This window comes from Sycon ciliatum, chromosome 4, assembly GCF_964019385.1.
Source record: "Sycon ciliatum chromosome 4, ocSycCili1.1, whole genome shotgun sequence".
NCBI lineage: Eukaryota > Metazoa > Porifera > Calcarea > Leucosolenida > Sycettidae > Sycon > Sycon ciliatum.
Genome location: NC_088646.1, coordinates 27635596 through 27653211, shown reverse-complemented (window position 1 = coordinate 27653211; position 17616 = coordinate 27635596). Strand labels below are relative to the sequence as shown.

At 47.7% G+C, this 17616-nt stretch overlaps 1 protein-coding gene across 1 annotated transcript; it reads left to right on the top strand.

The window, feature by feature from the left end:
- The first annotated feature begins 2137 nt into the window (after positions 1 to 2137).
- On the top strand, positions 2138 to 17028 carry LOC135815410 (transmembrane protein 106B-like). The gene is made up of 10 exons (XM_065328703.1): positions 2138 to 2688; positions 8020 to 8068; positions 8899 to 9058; positions 9717 to 9854; positions 10114 to 10166; positions 11129 to 11176; positions 12621 to 14930; positions 15281 to 15335; positions 15427 to 15530; positions 16462 to 17028. Exons 1-7 carry the CDS (start codon positions 2556 to 2558, stop codon positions 12736 to 12738), a joined length of 699 nt encoding a protein of 232 aa, XP_065184775.1. The 5' UTR covers positions 2138 to 2555; the 3' UTR covers positions 12739 to 14930; positions 15281 to 15335; positions 15427 to 15530; positions 16462 to 17028.
- The last annotated feature ends 588 nt before the right edge of the window (positions 17029 to 17616 follow it).

Here is a 17616-nt window from a genome sequence, read left to right as displayed (position 1 = left end):
TGCACACTTGGGCGGGGTCAGGCCGTGATCGCAATCATGAATTGCATAGACCACGAATCACGTAGAACTTCCAAATCAGGGGGCAAAACGCACATGATGACATGATTATTTTTTTTCATGAATCGTTTCACGTACATGTACGTACTATGGTCGCGACTCCAGGGAGTCGTAAAAAATATAACTACCGTAAAGTACCGTTGATCCGCCCCCTCTCTAATTCCCGCCCCCTGTCGATTTTCTCCTTAAGCCTTGTGAAGCGACTTCGGCGTATACAACGAAATACGATGTTGCACCGACGCATGCACTGCTGTACACAATACTTGCCAATCCAGGATGAAAATGTGCACAATCCAGCACATAGTCATTGAGACTGATCCTCTACATCGTACTGCACTTGACAGCCTTGATCTAATTCCCGCCCCCTGCCGAAAACCCAGCTGGGAAGCGACATGGCGTGGGGGGGGGGGGGGGGGGGGCAGATCAACGGTACTTTACGGTACATGTACTTGTAGATCTACCAAGAGTACACAGCTTCCAAGGTGGCCACCTGGTCGCAGGAGCTGTGCAAGCTGACAGATTTCGCCCGGTCACAGCCTCAAGCAGCTTACTCTGCACCCGCTGGTCCTTCCTGTGTCGGGTTCTCGATGGTGCTGCAGAACAGCTGGCACCCCCTGGAGGACATCATCCACCGCCGCCTAATCCCTGCCATTAGTGGACGGACGGCGCCCAGTGAAGCTGAGCGCATTTTGCTCACTTTCCCCTGCCGGCATGGAGGCCTCGGCGTGGCCAACCCTACCACTTTTGGCTCACAGTACGGCACCTCCAGGCTAATCACCACTGCCCTGTACGACAAGATCATGGCGCAAGAGGAGCACCTCGATGATGCTCTTGCCTGTGTCCGCAGGGCCAAGAGTCAGGCTCGCTCTGAGGCCAGAAAGACAATGAAGATAGCTGCCGATACGTTCCGCACCGAGCACAGCGAACTCGATCTCGCTATCAGTCTGGCAGAGGAGAAGGGAGCATCAAGCTGGCTCACCTGCCGACCCATCGCTCGCCATGGCTTCGCTTTGTCGAAGGGGGAATTCTTGGATGGCCTCTGCCTCCGTTACGGTTGGACGCCTTCTCGCCTGCCCACCACCTGTGTTTGCGAGAAGGCATTCACCACTGCTCACACCTTGTCCTGTCCTTTCGGTGGGTTCCCCTCGATCCGCCACAACGAGGTGCGCGACATACTGGCAAGCTCATTGAAGGGTGCCGCCCACAACGTCGCAGTGGAGCCGCATCTCCAACCCCTGACTGGGGAGCAGTTTCAGCTCCGGTCTGCATCAACCGAGGATCAAGCTCGTTTGGATGTGGTGGCCAGTGGAGTTTGGGGGGGGGGGTCGGTTCGAACGCACTTTTATTGATGTACGGGTGTTCAACCCTTATGCGTCTTCGAACCGCACCTCCTCCTCTCTCTCTGCCTGCTACCGGCACCACGAGCAAGAGAAACGGCGTCGCTACGATCGGAGAGTCCGAGAAGTGGAGCGATCCACTTTTCTCCCCTTTGTGCTCTCTTCCACCAGAGGATGCGGCAAGGGTGCCGCTGCACTGGTGAGCCGGATTGCACATCTCCAGTCGCTACGTGGGAGGGGTGCTTATTGCCCACCTCCGCTGCAGGCTGTCTTTCGCCCTGCTGCGTTCGAGTGTCATGTGTCTGCGTGGGGCTCGCCGAGTTTGGCAGCCTCCGATGGATGGCTGTGCCTCCCTGGCTGTCGTGGAGGCTAGGCCATAGGCATAGGGTGTCCCGTTGAGCCTTGGCCCGTGATTGTGCGGACTAATGGCGTAATGCTATGCTTCTCTTGATCTTGCTCTAGCTCTCTGATCACATGTGACGTCAGTTTTCCAAAAAAACCAAAAAAAACCAAGAGTAGATCTACGTAACATAACCCCCGGCCCAGGGTTATGTACTCTTGCTTGTGTACCGGGTACCGGTACCGGCCGCGGTTACGGCGCGTACCACGCGCGTAGATCTACGGGTGGCACCGTCACCGTGCATGGCATGCCAGGCAAGGCCTGTGATGTCACTCTAGAAACAATCTGATGAGGTCAAAGGAAAAAAATCGATGAATCATCCATTTTCGTCTTCATCGACATTCGATTTTGAAAGCAAAGCCAAAACTTGGCAAAAGAAGTCCAAAGACAACTCCTGGAGTCATATCCAGGCATAGGACGTCAGAAAGAGCCTTGACTGTTTTGTTGTCCAGAACAAGATCAGCCTCCGCGTGGCAAAATGGCGAGATAGCTCTGCTAGATGCTGATAGCTCTGCTAGATGCTGTCTGAGCCACACGCAACGTGATTTCCACGTGGGGACTTTCGACGAAGAGAAACTTCAAAGGTACCGGCATTGTTATGGTCACACACAGGAAGAATAATGTAGTACTGGCATTCAGTTGAAGCTAAGTAATTAGTTACTGCAGCACCACACGTGGATATCCATTGCTACCGTAGTGTCCTGTCCAGTCATCTGGTTTAGGGGAGTCGATATAAGGACAACAAACAACGCAACTCGCTGATGGCCACGGGAAGAGAAAGCCTCGCAAGTGCAACCTCTATCTTGCACTTTGCTCCGCATCCTGATGACGTAAGACCAGAATGCCCTACATGCAAAGGTCGTGGAACGGTGGACGCAGGCGACCGTTCTTCATGTAAGCAGTATAGTAGGGGTGAAAAGACATAAGCCGACTAAAGCCGTAAAGGCAAAGCCTTATCAACTGGGTGGAGAAATGTATGTATACCTAGATGTACCTCTAGTTCAACTGTCCCCACAGAATAACGCGGACAAAATCCTAAAATTATGCGCATAATTATGCGGGCGAAAACAGGCCACTATGCGGCAAATATGCGGGATTAAAGAATACAACTTTGTCGTACAAACTCATGAACCCATACGACTTTGTACTACATTTTCAACAGCATGCACTATTTTCTTGTATATTCTCATGAATAACGCGGGATTTATGCGAAATCTCACGAAAACGCGGATGATAACCAATAACGCGGAAAATTCCGCGTCCGCGGAATCGCGGTATCCTGTGGGGACAGGTTCAAGCACTTGTCTTTTGAGTTCAGGCTGTGTGTCAAGTGCACTAGACACATTAATCCATTTCACTTTTATACACGAGCCACACCCAGGTCTTTGGGTTTATTTATTTTATTCAATATTGATAATAGCAGTTAAAAACAAGTCGGGTACTAGAACAGTAAAGTAAGTAAAAGTCACTTACTTACTAGAACAGTACAAACATATAATTGTACAGTATGGATACGTTTGAACTTTGAACCTACAATGTATTAAATACTGCAAGCTGCAGTAGAACCTCTCGTATCCCGATTTCCCATATATGCCATATCTGCCCACCTCCGGTATCCGGGCACCTCCCTTAAACCCTTTAGGGCCCACAATTATTTCAAGGAATGCACTGCATACGCGAGCCCAGGTACTTATCTGGTCGTTACTTTGGTGTCCTTTGGCCGATTTTGGTGATCTTGGGCTTTCTGGAAAGCTCTTGGCCAAAGGAACACAGCGATACCCAGAAACCCATCAAGGAATCCACAGAACCAGCGTCGCAGCGCGATTCGGCGCTCCAAAGCCAGCATTGCGAGCGCCCAACTCAAATTCTCTGCCATTTCAACAAAATGTATCGCAGATCGTTCATTTTTTTTACATGAGAGCTGAGAAACATGCCTTTGCGATGACGTGAACTATCTGTGGCTGTGTGGGCCGCGAGTCAGGGAAAACCCCCCAAAACGAGTTCAAAATGCACGCGCCCGAGGTGACTCTGCTGAGCGAATTTAGTTCGAGTCTCATAACTCCGCTCTCCGACCTCGGATCGCCTTCGGGATTTTTCGAGCCGATAGCTGAGACAATTCTAATGTCGATAGACCTTTCAATTATCCGATTTGGTCAAGGGACAGCCGAGTTACGCCAGGTTGCGCTTTGAAAAGTATGCACTGTACACTGGTACGGATATATCCGTACTATGGGCCTCAAAGGGTTAAACGCGTCTTCCATTTCGTGATGGCCAGCTTAACCCTTTACCTTCTGACCATAATTCCCAGGCAGCTCCAAATACGATATTTCTCACCTCATTCTAAGAATATCTTTGGTTATAATCAACCGATTTTCACACTCTTGGGCATTCTGGAAAGCTCTCCACGAGCTGCGTACAATGAGCTCAAACTGGACACTACTGAGATCACATATCCAACGCCAGGGTGCTTAAAATACTCCCCATCGCTGGGTATCCGAGAAAATTCTCTCCTCGTCAGCCATTTCTCACTCCTTCATCGTAAACATTTCAAATTTGATGTCCTGGGTTTCTTTTTATGCTGCCCACGCGCTCAAAACATGCACAGGTGACTCAGCATGTCAGGAGAGGGAAAATCCCCAGCTCAAGGCCAGTCACTCAGAAAAAAATCGACTTTTGCCGTGACTGAAATGTCGAGCGCGATATCTTTGGAATGCGGCATCGCAGCTCTTCGCCGATTGTTGCAATGAACAGCTGGGCTCTTCGGCTTCTTCCTATATATTTAGTTCTTGAGATTCCGTCAAGAATTGATCAAGTTACGAATGTTTTAGTGCATGCATGTCCATCGACCAAATTCGGTCGATTCATGTACACACAGAAGGTAAAGGGTTAAAGGGGAAGTGCATCGATTTTTCGAGTAGGGTCCAGAAGAAAGACAATTTGATATCGGTTCGAATGGCATATCTCTCGCTTCCATACGATAAGCCAAACTTGCCAAATCGCCAATTGTATACTCACGTTGCCATAGCGACCAGCGCAGTGATGACGTATGAAAGGCTTAGCTCCATCACAGAGAAGGTCGATCACTGCAGAAATTGGGCATTTTCAATTGTCTTATTGTATTCACGATGTGAAAGTAGTGCTGTGTTCAATGCTGTTAGTGCCGTGAACTGTTTATCGACCTTCTCCTGCATTTCCCTAGGCTGACTGTGCCTAGGAAATGGTTTCCTCTAGGAGAAGATGCTCATTATTCGCCTTCTCTCCTGAGACATTTTCAGCAAACTTTCAAACCTATGACATTATTTCATTCGTCAATTCTCCACCACCCGTCGTCTCACCTGGCTTCAGAAGATGTTAAAGGGGAAGTTAAGGCAAAAATTAAAATTTCACCAGTTGTAGTCTTCGGGGTGCTGAGTCGAATGGTCGTGGTCCGAGGAAGCTGAGACGCTCCCTTCCTACTTGAATCCCAATCGAACTCGCGCACTTCCACCGAAACTGGGTGACTGCGCCCTACTAGATGGGGATTTGTATGCAAAATGTCACTAAAAGCGCCATTTCGTTCTTATAAAAGCATGGATGACCGCGATTGGCCCATATGTTGTAGTCTTTTGGACGCTGAGTCGATTGGTTTTGGTCCGAAAAGGCTGCGATGCGGCGATCCTCCTTTATTCCCAATCGAACATGGTTGAACAAGCGGTCACGTGCTCCTGCGTACGCCAGTCACCTGGTCACCGTGCCTGCAGGGTACAACTTACTAGCCTGTTTGACCTTTTTTGGGTGCAGTCCTGTCACTCGAGTTGAACCTTGGTGTGAAAGTTGTCGCCTGCTGGCGTGGTGACCAGGTGATTTGGGCACCCAGGAGCACGTGACCGCTTGTTCAACCATGTTCGATTGGGAATAAAGGAGGAACGCTGCATCGCAGCCTTTTCGGACCAAAACCAGTCGACTCAGCGTCCAAAAGACTACAACATATGGGCCAATCGCGGTCATCCGTGCTTTTATAAGAACGAAATGGCGCTTTTAGTGACATTTTGCATACAAATCCCCATCTAGTAGGGCGCAGTCACCCAGTTTCGGTGGAAGTGCGCGAGTTCGATTGGGATTCAAGTAGGAAGGGAGCGTCTCAGCTTTCTCGGACCAAGACCATTCGACTCAGCACCCCGAATACTACAACTGGTGAAGTTTTAATTTTTGCCTTAACTTCCCCTTTAAGAGAGATAGGAGAGTCGCCAGGAAGCACCACATCCATCTTCAGGAAGTGGAAACTTCCGAAAGAGCAAACGGCATGGTCCGTGGTTGGGGTAAATGCTGAACGTCTGATTTGTCCCAACCAAGATTTCAGCATTTTGTTCGTCACTATTTTCGCTTGTCTGCTGATGTCTCCGCACTCCAGCTTTCTCCTGTCGGTGTCACGTCCCAGTACACAACCGAGAGGACTACTAACAAACAGTTCACTGCACGAACAGCACTGAACACAGCCCTTCTTTCACTTCGTGAATACAACAAACCAATTGAAAATGACCGATTTCTGCAGTGATCGACCTTCTCTGTGGTGGAGCTAAGCCTTTCATACGTCATCACTCCGCTGGTCGCTATGGCAACGTGAGTATACAATTGGCGATTTGGCAAGTTTGGCTTATCGTATGGAAGCGATAGATATGTCATTCGAACCGATATCAAATTGTCTTCCTTCTGGAGCCTACTCGAAAAATCGATGCAATTCCCCTTCAAATGGGAGGTGTGTCCTAAAACCAAAATAATTTAATTTCACTACTATATTGTAGTACAGTCTGTATCGGCTATAGCGTACCCTTTTGATTTCCGTGATTTTATCACTATAACCGATGCATCACTATATGCGATACGATGGATTTTTTTCGATCGACACATGAAAGGCAAGGAAATACTTCCAGCATGGCGTTTTGACAAATGAGCATGCTGCATAGATGACAGTGCCCGCATTTCCATAACAAAATTATGTTATGTACGTGTGTGCTGTATCACTATAAAAATAAGCAACGTGAAGAAAGTAAAAAGATTGGGCCCTTGATATTATTGCAACATGTATTTTAAAGTTATCACTATAGCCGATTATAATGTAGTGTGTTATGCATGTTTTGATTCTTTGTTGCCATCATAATATCCGATATATCATTACATCCGATAATATTGGTTATAGTGATATTTGTGCTGGATAAAATACGTTTTGCTTTTGATACTTCGTACCAATATCACTGTAGCCGATATATTCTTATATCCGGTCACTCTATAGCCGATACAGACTGTACTTGCAGTCTTCGAGGTGCTGGGTGGAATGATCTTGGGACGTGGAAGCTGAGACGCTCCCTTCGTCCCAATCAAACTCGTGCACTTCCCCGAAACTGGGCGAGCGCGCCTTACTAGACGAGGATTTATGTGGAAACTTTCACTGAAAGCATCACTTCGTTAATGAGCAGCCCGGGTTTGAAACCCACATGGTTTAGCGATAAAGTCGCCCGTGTCGTCTCCCTGGTGTTCATGCATGGGCGCAATGTCAGAAGATAGCCAGTCAATGATAGGGTTCAACTTCGTCCATAAGGAATTCAGGTCGGTCGTTTCACTGCTTACTAAGCGCAGCCTCTGTACTTTTCAAGTACGGATTTCGGGATAAAAAGCGAGGTTCTGCTCTACGTGGCGGGAAGGCAATGTGAAGATGTGAGCACTTGCATTCTTGGACTTCACAGATCGCAAACAAATATTTTGCTCAACGTTCATGCAAAGAAATCACATTGGAATGCGTACGGAGAGTTTCCCATTCCGAATACGGCAATTTTCTGACGGACTGCAGCCAAATTTGCGTGCTACGCACCAGATTCGTACATAAACAACGTTATCACGATGATGCTGTCTGCTTGATGTGGAACGATAGGTCATGGCACTAGAAGATAAGCTTCTGGAGCTTGTCAAACACCAACATGCGAAGGTTTAGCTTTGTTGGCGTGGAAATGATCATGTCATGAAAGGAGCACGTACATGTTCATGGGTGCACCACCTACTTAGGTAAACTCCATTAGCTTATCTGTGTTTCCAGTTTGCACCTTCTGTATTGCCAACGAACAATGTAGCCCGTTGATCTCTGCATCAAGGTAGCCAATCTTCGAATTGAATTGCACTTACATATTCTTCTGATCTGTGTGTACATGTGCCACGCCAACGTGTACATGTGTGAACGTACGTGTATTTGCTCAGCTATTGCGTTGATATCGCTGAGGGACAAGCGCCTCAAGCCCAAACGAACGTAAGTTGCCGGCGCCACTATGGTTAGATGGTCCGTGTCATGATCTTGGTGAGCAACGGTACACAGTACTAGCATGCAGCACTACTATTCCACACTAGATTGCTTGTGTGGCGGTGCCCATGACACCATTGCTTTCATTCATACAATGCGCATTGGCTGGTAATTTTGAACATACATGTACGTGTATGAACATTATGAAGTGTAAGAATGGATTCGGATGGAGAGCCAAGGATTAATTTATTAAAAATGAAAAGGACCAAGGAACTGCAAGTTACGCTATAATGTCCATGAGCATGAGGTGATGGTTTAGTATCTGGTGGTGTTAGTGGACTATAATGTCCATGAGCATGAGGTGATGGTTTAGTAACTGGTGGTGTTAGTGGACATTAGAGCGTAACTTGTAGTTCCTTGGTCCTTTTCATTTCCTATAAATTATGAAGTGTATGAGAAGGTTAGTTTCTGTGCTTCCTTTACTGTAGTATCACTGTCAGTGGTCAGAGTGCTGTTCTATCGATAGGATCTCGTTCCCTTTCTTTCTTTATAAGTCCATTGTGCAATGGCGTAGTGTTTGTACCATGAACACTGTCCACAGCCACCTGGGTACGGTTGTGTACGGTGCTGGACAGTGCATTCCTGATCCCAGCACACACTCATACATTCTGTATTTGGAAATGCGCAACGGGCTTATTCTTGGTCCTGTTCACACTTGCTTGGTTGCCTGGTTGTGTGTGCGTGTGTGTGTGTGTGGGGGGGGGGGGGGGGTGTGCGTGTGTGTGTGTGTGTGCGCGCACGCGTGTGTGTGTGTGTGTGTGTGTTCTCCTCCTTCATAGGAAGCTCCGAGTGGGTGTATCAGTTGCCATATGTTTTGCAATCATCTCCGTGCTGGTGTTTCTGCTCTTTGAGCGCACATCGCTGGTGGAGTTGAACCGTGCCGAGGCAGAGTATGAATTTGATGACAATTCCACTATACTATCAAGTGTCTCGTTTGACGTAAGCGCAACACACATCGTAGTACACTAAGTACCTTGATTGCCTCTTCTTGAAGTAGTACTGTGATTTACTATACCTGGATGGGTTTTTTTGCAATATGCTGTACTGTAAATGCCAGATATTTTAACGTCAACTAAAGTTAACGATCTCCGGAATTTTGTTGGTTAGCGAAGTGAAATTCTAACGAATTCTGTCTCAAAACCGGCAAATGACTGTACATGTACATATCGGTTTGCACATAACGACTTCAAATTGATTTTTTGCAATTGGTTAAAACGTTAGAATTAAAGTTTCGTTCATATTAGTGGTCTTACAGTATGTGTGCATGTACATGTATAATCCATTTTCTGGATTTCAAGATAATTATACAAGGTGTATGTGTGAAGAGCTGGGACCGGCGAATGTTCATGAATATAATTATGAGTGCGAACTGCCAGCTCAGGTGACATCGGCACTTCATTGTTCTGTTGTGTAATGACTGCGCTGTGCATGAAGTTCAGAGTACTCTGGTGTGTGTGTGTGTGTGTGTGTGTGTGTGTGTGTGTGTGTGTGTGTGTGTGTGTGTGTGTGTGTGTGTGTGTGTGTGTGTGTGTATGTATGTGTGTGCGTTTCCATCTGTGTGCGTTTGTACGTTTGCTTTTGTTGCTGCTGCGAGCAGATTGACCTGAAGATATACAACAAGAATTACATCTCAGCCAAGTATCACGATATATTTGTACAGATGTCACATTACATGCCACTGGCCAATTGCTCTGTGAACAATCCTGTTGTAGTACCAGGTCGATCGCAAGAAACGGTATGTGTTGCAGTGTACTGTGTTCTATTCTGCTGACTTGCAAACTCTGCTGTGCCGTGCTGTGGATACATACCGGTAGGCACTAGCTGCGCCGTGGTTGACTACATGTACCAGGTGTCTTGTGATAGTTTTGAGGAATTTCATATGTGTGCTTCTATATGCATATGTGTGTGCGTGTGTGTGCGTGCGCGGGTGTGTGTGTGTACGTATGTATGTATGTGTGCATGTGTATGTGTGTGCACATGCGTTATTTGCGCAGGTCAATTGTCACTTGGTTATCCCGATTGCAAACACCTCTCATCCCTATCTAGAGTAAGTCATTTCTTCAAGTGTGGCTGTGTGCATGTGTGTGTACGCAGGCCCGGAGCCAGCTCCTGAGGGGCGGTGTGGCCCCAAGTCGACTACAGGCCGATTATTTCCCCATTTCCAATTTCAAAATTCTGGCAGGATACATCTCTATTTCTGTGCATAATATGTCTGTTTCAGCTACATATTCCTGTAGCAAAAGATATGCAGCTAGCGCAGTAGACCTCACTTTACAAGGAGAACAGTTTAAAAGGTAGAGACTCTAGAGAGGAGCGCATGAGGAGCGCTTATTACATACTTCCAGATAATCAATTGCGTACTGAGCTGCAGCTTATGAATGCTGGAATTGGTAAAAACTGGCCGCACCAGACGTACCAGTGGCGCCGGCCCTGGTACGTATGTTTATGTGTATGTATGTGTGTGTGTGTGTGTGTGTGTGTGTGTGTGTGTGTGTGTGTGTGTGTGTGTGTGAGTGTGTGTGTGTACGTGTACGTGTGTGTACATGTGTGTGGGCATACATGTACGTGTGTGTATAGATGTACATGTGTGTATGCATGTGTGTATGTGTGTACGCGTGCACGCACGCTCGTGTGTGTGTGTGTGTGTGTGTGTGTGTGTGTGTGTGTATGAGCTACTTCTGGCTAGATTAGCGCCTTCGTAATCAATGGTGCTACAGCGGGTGTCGGCCGTTGGTTGGTTCAATTGCCAATTGAGTCATCTTTCCAAGATTCCTTTCGAATCTCTCTCCCAGTCCCCTCTCCCAGGGAGACCCACGTGACCTATTTGCCAGTGAACTCCAGTACTCAAGCACTTCAGTGTTCTTCATGGCCGTGGGCAGGAGGGCTGAATGGGGAGTTTGTCTTTCATAGTCTGCATTGACCTAGAACCAGGCACAGAGTATAGCAATGTTGTTGGTGAATGATGGTGATGCCTACATGCATGTGTTCTTATTTGCAATGTCGTTACAGGTATGTTTGTCAGACGGCTGCTGATCACCAATACAGTCTAATATTTGAGTAAGTTCTGGTAACGGTCTTGTAACGACTAGACATGTTAACATGCTGTGGGACTTGTGCGTACAACTCCCTATGCTGCCAGTTGCATGCCGTTGTGCTGATGTATTACAGTGTACCGTGTTCTGGACGCCATGTTGGAAATTATGTTCAGCAGCAAGCGTATGGCAAATGCGATAGGGCTTCAGTACACACGTATGGCGTATCTCTGAGCACATAACACTGGCACATGTGCTGGAGAGCCGAGGTATCGCTGAGGTGAAAATGCTTTTCGAGGATCCTGTATGAAGTATTTTTGGCAATACTGTCCGAGGTGCTTAGTAGTTTGCGAGCCCTGCTAAAAGCCCTGAAATGATGTGGTGCTTATTTCAGACAGGCAGTGTAAATAAAAGATCGGTGCTAATTTCCGAAAATACGGTATTCTTTTCCATCCATATAATATATTTCTCCTTGGACATTAAGTACCTCGGCTCTAGGGGTGCGTTTGGTTGGTACGATCTAGAACAGGATCGAACAGCTGGTGCACATGGAGCAGCCTCATGCCAACCAAACGCTACTCCAGAAACAGAGCACATTTTTGTGGAAAAATGTGCCAAACTTGGTGCATTCTTCAAAATGTGTATGGATCACCATGGTCACTTTGTACGGTACGACGAGTCCAACCCAAAAGCGTATGCACGTGATCATTTGGGAACAAAGTCGATGTTCCCGCCAGGTTTCACTGTGAAAAAGTGAAACTGCTCGGTCTGCTCCGGCCTCGAGGCCGGAGCAAGCAGAACATGTTCTGGCCGACCCAGAACAGGTGCAGTCCCAACCAAACGCGCTGTTCTGGTGAATCCTGTTCTAGTTCGTACCAACCAAACGCGCCCTAAATCTACGAGGCAATTCCACCTCCACCACATGCGCGCTCTTTCTCTCTCTGTCTCTCTGTCTCTGGCCCACCTCACTAAATCTGTTGAAACGAGAAAGTAGGGATTTTTAAGTAGCAGTTGGGAACATGTATAGCCGACGCTGCAAAAAGACATACAGGTACCAGTATGCTGTACCCAGGGTAGCTGTGCAAGAGAGCATCATTCTCTGATCATTGATCAATAAAATTAATTATCTTCGCTACCTTGTCATTGGGAAGAAATTCCCGTTTGGATTTTGCGAAGTAAAACAAAGTTTTAAAAAAAACAAAAAAAACAGTGTTTCAGGGAAATCAACCCTCATCAGTTAATTTCTGTATGCGAATGTACGTACGCATGCTAATCACCATGCTGGCCACGACCAAGGAACAGTTCATGTGTACACTATGTGTGTTGGCTTATGTGCTCTGCTGCTGCTGCTGGTGACCTGGATGCTGTGTGTGTGTGTGTGTGTGTGTGTGTGTGTGTGTGTGTGTGTGTGTGTGTGTGTGTGTGTGTGCGTGCGTGCGTGCTCACGATTGTTTGTCTGTGTGCTGTAGAACATCTGTACAGTGGCAGTACTTGTCCTTCTCGGCTGGTACAATCACAGACACGGACTGGAGATGCTTTATATGTGGCGCTCCTCACAGCGGCAGTAAGCAGAATTGTACTCACTGATCTGCAGGCGCTGCCATATCCTACCACAATCGTACAAGCAGCAGCAGCAGCAACGAGAGTGGACTCTTTTGGGCTTCACGTCCTGGATGGTAGCCTAACTGGCACAGTGCGGTGCCTGCACATGTTCCGTTAGTCTCATGATGTGGATTGTCCTTGCTACTCAGTACCCAGTAGTCACGGTTATCACCATCTACAGCCTGGTACAGAGTGAACTGCAGGTCAGGTGACTGCAGCTGATAGGATCGAGTGACTGGTTGATCATTGGTTATTTAACGTGGCGTGTGGACGCACGGGAAAGTCCCGTGTTCTGGAAACAAAAGGTGTGTGTATCCTGCTATGAACTTGTTGTGCCCCACTGGGCCATACATGTATACTGAGAGAGGTGCCCCATTCGGACATACAATGTATCCTGAGAGAGGTGTGCCCCACTGGGACATATGTGTACTTGAGTACACTGGTAGAGGTGCCCTACTGGACCATACATTAATACTGATAGAACTGTGCTTTGCTGGACCATACATGTACTGAGAGAGGTGTGCCCCACTGGGACATACGTGTATACTGAAAGAGCTGTGCTTCACTGGGACATACATGTATGCTGAAAGAGCTGTGCTCCTGGTCAACACAGTTGTGTTGGTGTATATCACCGTGCGAGACCGATGCTCTTGTAGGCATCCCTGCTCGTCCCAATCTGTACCTCTTGCAACATTCCCCGTACTTTACTCCCTGTGCTAGCAGTGTTTTTCTTTTGCCACGTTAGCACTTCTCTTCATTTCGCTGGCGTGCTGGTCACGCTGGGTCTCGGTTAGCCAGTGCTGTGTACTGCTTGCTACATGATGTAGGCTGCAGGTTGCATCATAAGATATTGTGTTACTGTACTACAAACACACATATATTATATGTGTGTTTGTGTGTGTGTGTGTGTGTCCATTCTTAGCTTTCCTTACCAGTATGTGGTGAGTGACATACATGTACATACTAGTCAGGACATGCTTTTTTGCTTTTTGTTGTTGTTGTTGTTGCTGCTGCGTGTCTACAAGTATGTAGTCTACCTGACACGCGTAGATCTACCACTGACTACCGGTATGGCGGCAGTTTTACTATGCACCGACCGTGCATAGCGCATGCACTCTTGACCTACCCGATCCGCGCTTGCATAGAAGCCAGGCTTCTACGCGCGACAGGCTTATATGCATTTGACCCGTTTGATTTGATGTGCTTGTATGCAAACCCGGCTTTTATCTGCGACTTTACGGTACCTGTATACCTTGTATCTTACAATACAACATGTATCATGTATCATAATAGTCTGTGCGTGCTGTTGACCAGCATAGAAAGAGCAATGCAGTGTTGTCTCTGAGAAACCAGGTGTGTCATGAGCGGCTAGCAGTTGTCAGCGTGCATACAGTCGACTCCTGGTATTACAACCAACACCATTGTGCAGGAGAATTAGTTCTTTAGAGCCGAAGTTTGTTATAACAGAAATTGGAAAGGCTTTCTGTCTAAAGCCTTTCCATACTGGTGCTCGATGTTTTCAGTTTGGGGACACCAAAATTAGTGTACCGCTAAAGACACGTGGTCGACACTTTGTTGACACGTTGTTGACACTTTGTTGACACGTGACCCAATTACCGGCCTACCAAGTGCCTTTGGCGACCGCTAACAGCAACTGTGGAACAGTGCAGTGCCCTTTTTTGGAGCAACGTACGAGTAGTGCCCATGGATTATGACCCCGCGACCCCAATCTACGTGGCGGTCCGCAATTCGCTACTTCATACTGACTGGCGTCCGGCATCGTCCCGAATTTGGCCACAATCTGCTCTCGGGACCCCTATAGGGCTCCCTGACCTGCTCCATCTCCGCCATCGTCAATGTACTGCGCATCCACCCAGGCCAGGACTGCACTTACTTACGAGAAGGAGTATTTGCAAGATGGAACCTGGGAACTGGAAGACGACGAAGAGGAAGCGTGGGAATCCGGCGGCAATGGCTGGGATGTAAGTCCAACATTGCTGGTGCCAGAGTTGCCACTGCTTGCTTATAAGGGAATCATGTGTGTTGCCTTTTTGCCTTTTCCGACGTCCTCCTCCGACTGTACTCCCGATCCCAGGACTGAACTTACGGGAAGGAGTGCTTCCAAGATGGGAGACGAAGAAGAAGAAGCCGCTGAATCCGGCGGCAATGGCTGGGATGTAAGTCCAACATTGCTGGTACTAGAGTTGCCACTGCTTGTTTATAAGGGATTCATGTGTGTTGCCCTTTTTTGCCTTCTCCCATGTTCTCCTCCGACTGTACTGGTGAACGCTGTCACATATGTTGCCCTTTCCAGGCAGTAGAAGGGAGGGGCAGCACATCCTGGCATCCAGGAATACTAGGCCCTAGGAACTAGGCAATCTGACCTTCCCTCTTACTCCAATAATGGTATGGATGGGGAGTTCTTGAGCATCCTCAGTCTTGTTAGAGTGAACTGTGCAACTCGGCAATCGGTGATAGCAGAGGACCAATGCCGATGGCGATGCTCCTTCCTTTTTCTCTGTCACAGGCTGCGTTCTCGAGAGGAAGCGTTATTTCTGCATTCCAAGAAGGACGGCACAATGGTGAGTGGAACCTCGTGGGTGTGCAGCCTTGCTAGTTGAATTGTAAATCAACCATTCTTCCTGTCTCTGACTTCTTCAATGTCCTCCTCAGTGTCGGACTGTCCGCGTCGCATTGAACTGGTCCGATGAGGCTGCTATTGCACACACAGTGTGGGCACTCCCATACGGGAACTCGGAAGTACTGCTACAGTACAGGTAAGGTGGCCATTGCTTATGTGCGTGCGCCGTTGTTGTCAACTTCTAAGCCAGCTGTACTCCAACCTACATGGAGTTTGAAAGTAGTCAGCTGGCGAACTACAATTGAAGTTTAGACGTTATATGCCGCGGCTTGGTCAGCTTTTTCAGTTTCACAATGCATTGCACTCAGCACCGCTTCTCGGAATATCTTGTCAGGATAGCTGTGGAATGCATCCTCCCCAGTGGGGGGACGGCAAATGTGCTGTTCATTTTTTAGGCTTGCTTTTATGGTACGTACAAATCCCCATTGAAAAGACATAGTGGAGACCAGAAACTGCAAATAGATGTTGGGAACCGCGAAGACCACCCTTCCTTGTCAAGTTCCCTGAGGGTGTGGAGGGGGGGGGGGGGGGGGGGAGCGGAGGAGGGACATTCCTGCACTGCTTAAAGCACGATTCACAGGAGCATTTTCACAAGTTTTCAGAAATTGCTTGTACATTTGTACCAGTTGTAACCGACAAACGCATTCTCATTGAGCTTTGACTTGAGGCACGTCAGCAAGGCGCTGTTGCATCGCTGACGTCTTGTCGTGATTCTGTGAATGGTATTTTGTGCGAGTTTGCATCGCACGCAGAATCGCAGGTCGTGTCGCATTACGCAGCACACTGCCAAATTGCTTCTGTGAATCCCAAGTGAATGGGAATTCCAATGGGAATGTAATCCATTGCCAACAGGTGTATTCCCGAGCTGCGCATCATACTGCAAAATTTCTCCTGTGCATGCAAATGGATTTCATTGCTCTTCTGTAGTTTGGGAAATTCTCGATTATGATAATTCTGCGTGTGTGTGTACACCAGCCCTTAACATACATGTAGGTGACCCATTTGTGGTGTCTCATAGCCTACCTCACGACCTTATGCTTTCTTTCTGTATCACTTGTATCTTGCAGGTATATCACCCCGTGACGACCACATCGAAGTCTGAAATTGAAGTGTGAAGATGCTTCAGCAACCCCTTCATATTTTTCCATTGCTTTTATTGTGCTTCTACTGTGCATGTGTGTAACTTGTGGGGTATGCATGTGATGACAATGTATGCCGGTGACACAGTCAGATTTTGTCAATGCGTGTAACGTACACCTGCATGCTATCGTTGAAAAGGATCTGCCACTTACGATCTTCGGACGAGTATCAGGTCAGCTTGGTTTTGTGTGTGCTGTACCAGATGCTGTTCACTTCTCTATCTGTTGGATATGTGACTTTCTGCAAGTTTCTGGTGTATGGTGGCCACTTCTTTGCTTGTCTTTAAATGACATTACCATAATTCTGTATTCACTGCTTCCATGGTGTGGTCTGCAAACTGCAATCCTTAGGCAAATATCATCACGGTTTGCAATGTTGTGCTTTGGCCGCCAGCTTACCTACACATTGTAGTTGAATTATTTTTGTTTCACAACTGACTTCCTGAAGTATGGTGGCCACTGCTTTCCATGGCATTATACAATGTTCATCAAGAATTTCCTGTTTGGGTTGTGTGTGTGTATGTATGTATGTGTGTGCGTGCCCATGTGTGTGTGTGCCATGTGCATGTGCGTGTTTGTCACAAGGTGTCTGTGTGCGGGGTAGCAAGGTGGGGAGGGCTGGAATGTTTCAGTGTGCTACTGCAGTTGCATGGCTACATACAGTGCATCGCGCGCGTGCTCACCATGTTTATCTTCGGAGCTGGGCTGGGGTGGGGAGGGAACAGAAAAAGAACTGAAATTACCCATATAAAAACCGCTCTGTGAGCGGTTCTGAAAAACCTCTACTGGTGCAGCCCCGTCGTAAAAGTAAGAAATTAGAACTGGCGCATTGTCCTCCCAAATGTGAACTGATCCACCTAAATCGCGAGTGACTGGACCCGAACGCACCAGTAGCACGAGGTCGGGAGGGCACAGGATCACAGCCGGCGTCGGCGCTGATCAAGTTACCATACAACACTTTAGATCTACCCCGAAGCCCACCTTTGCCGCTTTGGCTTTGGCTATGGACCAGCGTCCCCAGCTGCATCCACAGGTAGGAACCTCGTGCTACTGGTGCGTTCGGGTCCCGTCAATCGCGATTTA